The 12680-nt window shown below is 44.6% G+C and overlaps 1 protein-coding gene across 2 annotated transcripts in view; it reads left to right on the top strand.

The window, feature by feature from the left end:
• The window catches only part of LOC140370113 (interferon-inducible GTPase 5-like), a 38158-nt gene extending 25720 nt beyond the window's left edge, over positions 1 to 12438 (top strand). Inside the window, exons 1-4 of one of the 2 annotated variants that reach the window (XM_072457086.1) lie at positions 6875 to 6946; positions 10127 to 10213; positions 10280 to 10831; positions 10909 to 12438. In XM_072457086.1, the coding sequence (XP_072313187.1) occupies positions 10186 to 10213; positions 10280 to 10831; positions 10909 to 11549 (1221 nt within the window). In that variant the 5' untranslated portion in view covers positions 6875 to 6946; positions 10127 to 10185 and the 3' untranslated portion in view covers positions 11550 to 12438. Of the gene's footprint in view, positions 1 to 6874; positions 6947 to 10126; positions 10214 to 10279; positions 10832 to 10908 lie in introns of those variants that run through there. The other variant, XM_072457090.1, reaches the window with a different exon arrangement.
• The last annotated feature ends 242 nt before the right edge of the window (positions 12439 to 12680 follow it).

Raw genomic sequence — 12680 nt, 5'->3', positions numbered from 1 at the left:
AAAGACTAAAGGTTTGATTTTGTCCAATGATGAAGAACAAGGAACTTGTGCGTTTCAGTTTTGACTTCTGATTGCACAGTTCTGTTTGAGTTTGGCCTGATGTCCAGTCTGTGCATTCTTGATCTGGGCCGAGGAAACTGGCCCAAATTATCCTCAAAGTAAGTTTTACAGAAAGTTTAATCTTCTCAATCATTAAAACCTCAAGAACTTATATTTTTGTGTGAAAAACCCCCCCATTAAAATTCAGAGACTCAAATGCACAGCTCTAGAAGAACCCTCTTGGTGAAGCACTTGAGATATTTTTGACCTGTTTATATTTTATTTTATGGGTCCACACTTCTCCTTGTTTAGTCCTGGTTTGGTCTTGGTTTGGTCTTGGTTTGGTCCTAGTTTGGTCCTGGTTTGGTCCTGGTTTGGTCTTGGTTTGGTCCAGGTTTGGTCTTGGTTTGGTCCTAGTTTGGTCCTGGTTTGGTCCTGGTTTGGTCTTGGTTTGGTCCAGGTTTGGTCCTGGTTTGGTCCTGGTTTGGTCTTGGTTTGGTCCAGGTTTGGTCCTGGTTTGGTCCAGGTTTGGTCCTGGTTTGGTTTTGGTTTGGTCTTGGTTTGGTCCTAGTTTGGTCCTGGTTTGGTCCTGGTTTGGTTTTGGTTTGGTCTTGGTTTGGTCCTGGTTTGGTCCTGGTTTGGTTTCGGTTTGGTCTCATTGTGATCCATGTGTGCAAATGTAAACACAGCTTTAGTCTTTCACTTGTGCACGTGGTGAAACTGAAAGTGTGTGATGTCATTTGGTCCGGCTCCTTTGGGATTTTGCAGTGTTTATCTGCCCCTGCGCTCAGCCTCAGGAGACCCCTCTGATCCAGGGCTAATGACACCCTGAGGAGTCACACCCAACGGGACACACCTGAATTATTCACTGCACAAACACTCAGTGGTATTTACATTGGTTTAGACCTGGTTTAGACCTGGTTTAGACCTGGTTTAGACCTGGTTTAGACCTTGTTTAGACCTAGTCTAGCCCTGGTTTGGACCTGGTTTAGACCTGGTTTAGTCCTGGTTTAGTCCTGGTTTAGACCTGGTTTAGACCTGGTTTAGGCCTGGTTTAGTCCTGGTTTAGTCCTGGTTCAGACCTGGTTTAGACCTGGTTTAGACCTTGTTTGGACAAGTGGAGTTACAGAGATCACTCCAGAGATCACTCCAGATTGAGGCTTTAGCTGCTACCGACCTGAAACAAACAGCTCTGTTTGTTTCAGGTGGTTAGCAGCTAATGCTAATGCTAATGCTAATGCTAATGCTAATGCTAATGCTAATGCTAATGCTAGTGAGTATGCAAATAAAGGTTAGCCTACTGCAGACAGTTTTAAGGAGCCTCATTTCCAACTGTGATATATTGTAGGATCAGACACAAAGAGGGTGTGTCCGGGGCAGAGGGTGTGTCCGGGGCAGAGGGTGTGTCCGGGGCAGAGGGTGTGTCCGGGGCAGAGGGTGTGTCCGGGGCAGAGGGTGTGTCCGGGGCAGAGGGTGTGTCCGGGGCAGAAGGTGTGTCCGGCGCTACTCTGCAACATGTGACCACAGAGAGGTCATGTGACTCAAACACATGACCTCTGCACATGGATAAAGGTCATGATCACGTCACAATCAGTGGAAAAAATTAGTCTTTTTCATTTTCTTCAGTAATAGCTCAAACCAGAAGTAAAACGTGACAGAACTGCAACAGTCTAATGACAAATATAAAAGTCAATAACTGCTTTACATTTAGTTTGTACCTGACGTCTAAAAAACAAAATCAAGTAAACAGTTGTAGAAAAGCAGATAAACAACATCACACTGCAGCTTTACTCACATTTGACACAGACTTGACCTCGTGACCTTTCTCTCCTTAAAGGCGCAATCGACGATTTTTCGGCGATTTAAGAACTCAGGCGGAAGTGCCACTCCCCCGTGCATATGCCACTCCCCCGTGCACATGCCACTCCCCCGTGCACATGCCACTCCCCCGTGCGCATGCCACTCCCCCGTGCACATGCCACTCCCCCGTGTGGACTGATACAACACACATGTGCGTTTGTTTATTAGCGCGACGGATCTCATCATCTCTCGTCTCCCGTAGATTTCCGTCTTCTTCTGAGTCAGCTCCAACTGTCTTTCTCCGTCTTCATTTTGTCCCGTACACTTAGGGAACTATATTATGATAGATCAATGCGCTGAGGACGAACCGCACGCGGCTGCAGGTGAGCGGTAGGTACGTTTTATCATTGAAAGGTGGCAGGACTAATTGGCAGGAAATAAGACTCAGATTTGGGCCAAAAAAATCGTCCATTCAACCTTTAAATAACATGTTAAATGTGCCATAACATGCTTTTTTCACGTTTCGTAGTCTATCCTAAGTGTATAATTGATAATAATAAGGGTTGTGCAACACCCTTAACATAATAGTTAAGAAATATCACCCAGACCTTGGACCCCCTCACCAACCCGGAAATGCAAACGGCTTGGTTTGATATTTGCCCCCACCCTTGTGAAGAGCCATCTGGCTCCCCCGCCCACCCGTGACGTAGTCTCAGAGCGCGTGTGTGCCCCGCCCACCCGTGACGTAGTCTCAGAGCGCGTGTGTGCCCCGCCCACCCGTGACGTAGTCTCAGAGCGCGTGTGTGCCCCGCCCATCCCGTGAAGTAGTCTCAGAGCGCATGTGTGCCCCGCCCACCCGTGACGTAGTCTCAGAGCGCGTGTGTGCCCCGCCCATCCCGTGAAGTAGTCTCAGAGCGCGTGTGTGCCCCGCCCATCCCTTGACGTAGTCTCAGAGCGCGTGTGTGCCCCGCCCATCCCGTGAAGTAGTCTCAGAGCGCGTGTGTGCCCCGCCCACCCGTGACGTAGTCTCAGAGCGCGTGTGTGCCCCGCCCACCCGTGACGTAGTCTCAGAGCGCGTGTGTGCCCCGCCCATCCCGTGAAGTAGTCTCAGAGCGCGTGTGTGCCCCGCCCACCCGTGACGTAGTCTCAGAGCGCGTGTGTGCCCCGCCCATCCCGTGAAGTAGTCTCAGAGCGCGTGTGTGCCCCGCCCATCCCTTGACGTAGTCTCAGAGCGCGTGTGTGCCCCGCCCACCCGTGACGTAGCCCCACAGCTATCTGCTCCGCGCTGGTGATGCGTGCTTGCCCTTATGACGCGGTCTTGCCCCACCGCCCGTCAGTTTGGAGATTCGAGGAAAGGAGATAGTCTGTACTATAACTAAACACTGCGGGAATCAATCAAAAAAACACTCTATACATATATGAAGCACAAATAGCAATGTAAGAAGGTTAAAAGCTCTGAAAAGTCGATTTTGCATGTTATGGGACCTTTAAGTCCAAGTGTTGAGGAAATTAATAGTTGTGTTGAGTTGAAGTGTCCTTTATCTCCCCATGCAGTTACAAACAAGCTAGTTTAGCTCTGCAGTCACAGCAACAACAAAAGATATGTTCATTTTCTATTTTGACACATAAAGTTAATTTGAGTGAAACAGAAATGAGGCCAAAATAAAGCAAAGAAACATATTTTATCAGTCGTTTTGTCCATAATTCTGTCTCTCAGTCAGAAAAGTGGGGAGTTTTTCTTGATAGAATAACGCAGATTAGAATCTTGTGACGTCAAAACAAATCGTGGGTGTGGTCAAATAAACGCTGCCCGACAACGCCTGTGTCCAAACGCACTTGGAGCAACCGACTGGAAGGATCAAGGTAATGCAGTCATTTATTTTAATATTACAGACATGTTCTTTGTAATTGACATAATGACAGAAAACATTATTAATACAGAAAACAATGAAACTGACAAAAAAATTTAATGGCATAAATATTGGTGAATTCCAGCTGAAAGTAGAAATTATACAAACATCGTCCTCGTTATTAGTCAGTCAGAACTTGAACCATTTGAACAGAAACTTTATGTAGCCGACTTTTACTGGTTCAGGGGAAAAGAGGTGTGTGTGTGTGTGTGTGTGTGTGTGTGGTGTGTGTGTGGTGTGTGTGTGTGTGTGTGTGTGTGTGTGTGTGTGTGTGTGTGTGTGTGTGGTGTGTGTGTGTGTGTGTGTGTGTGGTGTGTGTGTGTGTGTGTGTGTGTGTGGTGTGTGTGTGGTGTGTGTGTGTGTGTGTGTGTGTGTGTATGTGTGTGTGTGTGTGTGAGTGTGTGTGAGTGTGTGTGTGTGTGGTGTGTGTGTGTGTGTGTGTGTGTGTGGTGTGTGTGTGGTGTGTGTGTGTGTGTGTGTGTGTGTGTGTGTATGTGTGTGTGTGTGTATGTATGTGTGTGTGTGTGTGTGTGTGTGTGTATGTGTGTGTGTGTGTATGTGTGTGTGTGTGTGTGTGTGTGTGTGGTGTGTGTGTGTGTGTGTGTGTGTGTGTGTATGTGTGTGTGTGTGGTGTGTGTGTGTGTGTGTGTGTGTATGTGTGTGTGTGTGTGTGTGTTCAATACTTCAGTCGACCTGTGGCTCCTGGTGGAGGTTCACGGGAAAAGAGAAAGGAGATTTACAAAAAAAATCATGTCAAGAAAATACAATGGGTGAGGGGGGGGGCTCCGCTGTCTTCTGGGCGTTGAACTCCAGGTTGTTACCGCTGCTACCGATCTGAAGCAAACAGCTCTGTTTGTTTCAGGTGGTTAGCAGCTAATGCTAATGCTAATGCTAATGCTAATGCTAATGAGTATGCAAATAAAGGTTAGCCTACTGCAGACAGTTTTAAGGAGGCTCATTTCCAACTGTGATATATTTTAGGATCAGACACAAAGAGGGTGTGTCCGGGGCAGAGGGTGTGTCCGGGGCAGAGGGTGTGTCCGGGGCAGAGGGTGTGTCCGGGGCAGAGGGTGTGTCCGGGGCAGAGGGTGTGTCCGGGGCAGAGGGTGTGTCCGGGGCAGAGGGTGTGTCCAGTGCTTCTCGCTGCTTTAGAGACGGACCAAAGATCAAAACTTCTTTCTTTTTCAACCATCGACCCTTTGACTTTTCACTTTTAGCTCTGTTTTTCATGACTCTCGAACAGCGAGAGAAAACAGCATGTGACGTCTGAACATGTGACCACAGAGAAGTCATGTGACTCAAACACATGACCTCTGTAACATGTGACCACAGAGAAGTCATGTGACTCAAACACATGACCTCTGTAACATGTGACCACAGAGAAGTCATGTGACTCAAACACATGACCTCTGTAACATGTGACCACAGAGAAGCCATGTGACTCAAACACATGACCTCTGTAACATGTGACCACAGAGAAGTCATGTGGCTCAAACACATGACCTCTGCTACATGTGACCACAGAGAAGTCATGTGACTCACACACATGACCTCTGTAACTTGTGACCACAGAGAAGTCATGTGGCTCAAACACATGACCTCTGCTACATGTGACCACAGAGAAGTTATGTGACTCAAACACATGACCTCTGTAACATGTGACCACAGAGAAGTCATGTGACTCAAACACATGACCTCTGAACATGTGACCACAGAGAAGTCATGTGACTCAAACACATGACCTCTGCAGCATGTGACCACAGAGAAGTCATGTGACGCAAACACATGGCCTCTGAACATGTGATCACAGAGAAGTCATGTGACTCAAACACATGGCCTCTGAACATGTGATCACAGAGAAGTCATGTGACTCAAACACATGGCCTCTGAACATGTGACCACAGAGAAGTCATGTGACGCAAACACATGACCTCTGAACATGTGATCACAGAGAAGTCATGTGACTCAAACACATGACCTCTGAACATGTGACCACAGAGAAGTCATGTGACTCAAACACATGACCTCTGAACATGTGACCACAGAGAAGTCATGTGACTCAAACACATGACCTCTGTAACATGTGACCACAGAGAAGTCATGTGACTCAAACACATGGATAAAGGTTGTACGGATCACGTCATAATCAGTGGAATTTTTTTTTATTTTTCATTTTCTTCTGTAAAAGCTCAAACCAGAAGTAAAACGTGACAGAACTGCAACAGTCTAATGACAAATATAAAAGTCAATAACTGCTTTACATTTAGTTTGTACCTGACGTCTAAAAATCAAAATCAAGTAAACAGTTGTAGAAAAGCAGATAAACAACATCACACTGCAGCTTTACTCACATTTGACACAGACGTGACCTCGTGACCTTTCTCTCCTTAAATAACATGTTTCTAAGTCCAAGTGTAGAGGAAATTAATTGTGGTGTTGAGTTGAAGTGTCCTTTATCTCCCCCTGCAGTTACAAAAACGAGCTAGTTTAGCTCTGCAGTCATAGCAACAACAACAACAAAAGATACGTTCAGTTTACATTGTGACGCATAAAGGAAAGGTGAGGAGTTTTCTAATGAAAGAATGTTGATTAACCTGGGTGTGGTCAAATAAACGCCTGACAACACCTGTGTCCAAACGCTCTTAGATCAACCGACTGGAAGGATCAAGGTAATGCACTCATTTATTTTATTACGTGTACTTTCAGTTTACATTGTGACACATAAAGTGTCGAAGTTTAGCCGAGGATCGATCTCAAGTTCTTTATTTGATGAAAACAGGGGAAAAAAGGCAAAACAGTAGCGTGTTGTTCGTCTGCAGCTGAGATTCGACTCTTCACAAGATTTAGCTGTGTTTTATAAAGCTGTTGCTTGGATCTGATAAAATGGCATGACGATGTCAGGAAGTCAGCTTAAGATTGTTTAGACTAGTCCACAGATAATCAGAAAATACACAGAAAGTTCATTGTGACCCATATGCGGTAAGATCGTCGTGACGCATTATAAATCGGACACAGACATGACAATAATTTGATCAATATCCACAAAAGGAAAGGAGGGGAGTTTTCCAATGAAAGAATGCTGATTGGAATGTTGTGAAACCAAATCAAGCCAGTTTAATAACGTGGGTGTGGTCAAATAAACCCTGCTCGACAACTGTCTCCAAACGCACTTGGATCAACCGACTGGAAGGATCAAGGTAATGCACTCATTTATTATGTGTATTTGTTAGTATTTTGTTGGACCACTGTGTATATAATATTATATATATATATAAAAGTAACTGTGCTGCTGTTCACATCTAACATTAACCATATATTATTCATACTTATCAGAGTAAGACTTTTACTGGTGTTTGGAAACGGAGGCTTCACTTCTGTTGTGTGTGTGTCATATTTATATTCAAAGTAGTTATAAGGACTACGACGAGTTGGCCCCTGTCCAGGGAGAACCCCGCCTAAGGCCCAAAGTCACTGGGACAGGCTCCAATCATCCACGACCCTGAAAAAGAATGAATAGTTATAAGTCAAATGATTTGCATTTGACCTGAATGTTTTGTTGGACAGAAGCAAGTTTAACACTGGGTGGGAGGGGCTTAAATGGAGAGAAGCAGATCAATAAAAAAGATTAAGATTTGGGGGTTTACACGGACGATTATAGACACATTACACTGTACATCTGAGGTATTTAACTCCTGAAGTTACACATTTTAAGAGAGATGTTATTGTATAGAGATGATATTGTATAAAAACTTGATATAATATATAATGTGGATAAAAACATGTGTAGTTTCTGTTTCTTCAGAGAATTGTCAACCTGTCATAGTGCCACATTTGTTCTCTCAGAAAGAGTCATGATTTTCAAGATTTGAAACTTTTTGTGTAGTTTAAAAACAACATTCATCCTGTCATGACACTGTGGAGACAGAACCATCAGGAGGAGACACGAGGTTCTCCAGCAGTGTCTGAAACAGAAGCACTCCCCGAGAGGAAGAAGAACATGTGACCAGCAGTGAACAGACTCAGGAGAACTCAAATATGAAATATAGTTTGATAGAATAAGTGTTTATCAGAGGATAGAGCTCAAGCTGCCATACTTCCCCCATAGTTGCTCCTAGGGCAGCGGAGCTGAAACTGTAGCTTTATATTTCTGTTCCTAACTGGCCTGACCATAAACCATTTCAAAGAGGAACGCTTTAAGCCTGGACTTAAATGAAGAGACTGTGTCGGCCTCTTTAACATGGACAGGAGCTGATTTCATAAGACAGGAGCTCTACCTCCTACTGTGCTTTTAGAGACTCTTGGGTCCAGGATCCCCTCTGCCAGGTCGTACTCCACACCAGCCGTCTCCAGCTTGTCCCTCAGGAGCTGATGGTGTTGGCGGCGCTGGAGAGATCAAAGAACAGGATCCTCACAGAGCTGCCAAGCTTTTCCAGGTGAGAGAGGGAGCGGTGCAGCAGGAGATGACGGCGTCCTCCACTCCAATGCCAGGCCGATATGCAAACTGCAGCGGGCAAAAAGCAGTGCGAAGCAGATAGAGTTACCACCAGAAGGCTCTACCTCCTACTGTGCTTTTAGAGACTCTTAAGACCACCAGAAGGCTCTACTGTGCTTTTAGCACAGTAGGAGGTGCTGTGCTGTTAGAGACTCGTGTGGTCCCAAGAGTCTCTAAAAGCACAGTAGGAGGTACAGCCTTCAACACCATCCAGCCGCTGCTCCTGAGGGACAAGCTGGAGACGGCTGGTGTGGAGTATGACCTGCAGAGTGGATCCTGGACTACCTCACAGACCGACCCCAGTTTGTGAGAGCACGGGACTGTGTGTCTGACACTCGGACCTGCAGTGTGGGGGCGCCCCAGGGCACCGTCCTCGCGCCCTTTCTCTTCACCCTCTACACTGCAGACTTCAGACATGACATGGACAGCTGTGTCCTGCAGAAGTTCTCTGACCACTCTGCCATCATCGGACTCATCACAGACGATGATGTGGAGGACTGGAGCAGGACTTTGTGGACTGGTGTCAGCGGAACCACCTCTTCATCAATGCGGGGAAGACCAAGGAGATGGTGGTGGACTTCCACAGAGGCCACGCCCCCTCACCAGTGAACATCCAGTGAAGGGACATTGAGAGTGTGACTCATACAAGTACCTGGGTGTTCATCTGAACCACAAACTGGACTGGACTCATAACACAGACTGTACAGGAAGAGCCAGAGTCGGCTCTACCTCCTGAGGAGACTCAGGTCTTTTGGAGTGACAGGGCCACTCCTGAAGACCTTCTACGACTCTGTGGTGGCATCAGCTCCTGTAGGTGTGGCCTGCTGGAGCAGCAGCATCACAGAGAGGGAGAGGAAGAGGCTGGACAGAGTCATCAAGAAGTCCAGCTCCGTCCTGGGCTGTGCTCTGGACTCGGTGCAGGAGGTGGGGGACAGGAGGGTCCTGGCTAGATTCACATCTATGCTGGACCATGAGTGTCGCCCCCTGCAGGACACTCTCTCCGCTCTGGAGAGCAGCTTCAGTGAGAGACTGATCCACCCTCGCTGTGTGAAGGAAAGGTTCCGTAGGTCTTTCCTTCCTGCTGCTGTCAGACTTTATAACAAAAACTGTTTGCCCTGAACACGTGCAATACTGACTGACTTAACCATGTGCAATACCGTCATATTCATGTGCAATTACTGTCATACTCACACGCAATAAATGTCATATTCATGTGCATATAACTGATGTAAATAAGAGTGTTTACTTTACCATTATTAGTAGTATTATTTGTCTTATGTCAGCTATTTTTATTGTTAGGCCCGAGCGCCACAAGCTGGCGAGAGGCCTATTAAAATTAACGAAAGTACCCTTCAGTGACCAGGGACCCACACCATGAGGTAGGAAAGCGCGAGCGCTTTCCGAAAATGTATAGTTTATGATATTTGAAAAATGGGAAACATTGTGTTTGCATCGGAATATTATTATTCTTTCTTCTTCTTTCTTCTCGGGACCAACCCCCCTATTTTTCACCCTGTGAACACACTGACGAAAAGTCACAAAAATTTGCAAAGCTCTAAAAATCGTGCCTCTCTACATTCTGGCTATTTCCCTTTTCTAAAATAAAAAAATTGGCGCGTCAGGGCCCCGAAATGTACCAAAAATGCATTGAGAGATAGGAAATGACCCCAAAACGTACTTTACGTACTTTATTATAATTTATTATTTCTCAGGTTTAGCAGCACGAGTCGATTGAGGATCTGGAACTTCTCAAAGCAGTGTCTTCACTGTCGTGTGTTACATCAGAAGAGGGCACTGTCCTCAATTCTAAAAAACTATTAATGCTCAAACGTGTCTCAACTTGCGGTTGTGCATTTGTCATCTTCAATCTTCATCTGTTTGACAGCCTGGTGGTCAGCGGAGCAGCAGCTGGAGCAGAACAGAGGGTGAAGAAGTGTCCCAGTGATGTTTGACATGGACCAAGACTGGACGGGTACTGAAGACAATAAATCTATGTTTAAAATAATCATACATTTTATGATAATTGTTCTTTTTCCAGAAATCATCTTTGATAAAGAGTTTACTGAAGAACTCCAAACTGCACTTCAAAACAATGAACAGGGTCAAGCAGCTCAATTGGCTCTGAAGCGTTTAGAAAAGCTAAGCAGCCTTCCTCTGAACATTGCAATCACTGGAGTGTCTGGCTCTGGCAAATCTACTCTGGTCAACGCTCTCAGAGGAATAAAAAACAAAACAGAAGGAGCTGCACCTACGGGTGCAGTGGAGACCACGACAGAACCCACAGAGTACCCGCATCCACAAAACCCCAACATCAGAATCTCGGATCTGCCCGGGGTCGGTACCACTCAGTTTAAAGCTGACGTATACCTGCAGCGTGTGGGGTTTGAGAAGTACGACTTCTTCATCATCGTTTCCAGTGATCGCTTCAGAGAAAATGATGCAAAACTGGCTCAAGAAATTATGAAGATGAATAAAAAGTTCTACTTTGTTCGATCTAAGATTGACCACAGCGTGCAAGATGAGAGAGAGGATGATCCAAACTTCAATGAAGAAGCTCTTCTTAAAACCATCAGGGACAATTGCATTAAAGGTAAGTGTGTGTTGGGGTTGTTCCTTGTGAATTTGTATCTCCTGATTAAGTTGTAACTTGTTTATATTAAAATACAGAACTGACTGACCTCGGCATGGAGTCTCCAAAGATCTTCCTGGTGTCTGGTCACAAACTTCACCTGTATGAATTTGAGGCTTTGTGGAAAACCTTAGAGAAGGAACTTCCTCAACACCAACGGGATATGTTGCTCTTAGCTCTGCCAAACATCAGTTTGAACATCATCAAGCAAAAGAAGGAGACTTTAGGGAGTCAAATAAAATGGTTTGCTTTAGCGTCTGCAGTTGGAGCAGCTGTGCCTGTCCCTGGTATTTCTGAGGCTTTGGATGTTAGCATGATATTACGTTTTGCAATAGAGTGCGTAGGTTCACTAGGTCTTACTCTAGAGTCACTGCAGAAGCTGTCCGAAGTCAGTGGAGTGTCTTTGGAGGAGCTTATGGCGGAGATAAAGTCACCTCTGGCATCTCAAGAAAAACTAACCATAGGTCTTATACTCAAAGTGTTGTCCATGTCGGCTACTCACGTCACAGCTGCAGCTTTAGAGGAAGGGACCAGGTTCATCCCATTTTTGGGAATACCTTTTGCAATGGGTCTTTCTACTTTTACGACCTACAAAGCACTAAATTACATACTAAATGCACTGGCTGTGGACGCACAGAGGGTTTTTATGAAAGCCCTAAGGTTAGACACAGTTGTGTGAGCGAAAAAATTGTATTCTTGAAATTTTGGGATTTACCATGTGCTTTTCTATATCCAATATAATCCAGGTGTTTTTGTGTAAAAAAATATTAAAATGTTTTATTCAGCACATTTTACTACGGGTTAGGTTAAGTTTTCAAAGTACTGCAGTGGTTAAAAAAAAAAAGAAATAACATCAATTGTTGTATAAATAAGTATTTCCAGTATTGATTGGTGAAAAATAATGCAACACTGGATAAATCTTTTAATGTTGCAGAAGCTTATTGAAATATGCCAGTGAATGTGGGCGGTGACCAAAGCTTAAAGTCCTACAAATATTACAACGTGTGACGGTGTATTTTCTTTTTCATGGGCTGTGCGGTTGTGGGAAAATCATTATCACGATTATTTGGATCATAGTTGAAATAGTTTGAGATAAAAAAGGTTAGTGTTATTTATAATTGCAATCCTGATGATATAATTTGCACAGCCCTTGTTCAAATTCAAAAGAAATTTGCAATTGAAGCCTGTAGAGATATTTTGTCCATGACGGTCCCTGTGAAGTTCCAGTTTGTCCCTTAAAGTGAGTCTGAATATGTAAATCCAGAGTCAGGTCAAAGCCGGGCTCAGGCCAAAACATCTGGAGCGGCCGAGGTTTTATTGATCTGAGAATGTAATGAGAGAAAAAGGTCCAAGACACGTTCAAAGCCCCGAGGAGACGAGTAAAGGGTCGTCATGTGGAGGAATGTGATGCCATACTGTGGAATAATGGAAGCAATAAGATCTTTGTAACATCTCTTTACGGTGAAGGACCGTAAGGAGTGAAGGAAAGTTAGATGATGCCCCTTTAATCGAGGTTTTTTTGGTAAAAGGTTGTTGGGAAAAGGCATTAGGAACAAGAATCATGTAAAATAAAATAAACAAATAAAACACTGGTTATGTTTCCATGCTGTTTTTTATGTACCTTTATTTAATCAATCACAAGACAGAAAATCACCCAATATGACCCAAGAAAAAATCTCTCTCATAAACAAAAACATAAACAATTCTCTATCACCACACTTTTATAATTTTCTTGAATTTATCAAGTGCAACTACAGCTTTCAAGTTGAGTAATTGTACTTTCAAAGAGTTACTCTAAAAATCCACACAA

Source organism: Eucyclogobius newberryi, unplaced genomic scaffold, assembly GCF_026437365.1.
Source record: "Eucyclogobius newberryi isolate DKJ021-1_F unplaced genomic scaffold, fEucNew1.0.hap1 SCAF_21, whole genome shotgun sequence".
Taxonomy (NCBI): Eukaryota; Metazoa; Chordata; class Actinopteri; order Gobiiformes; family Gobiidae; genus Eucyclogobius; species Eucyclogobius newberryi.
The sequence above is the reverse complement of the archived record's forward strand: the minus strand, read 5'-3'. Positions and strand labels throughout refer to the sequence as shown.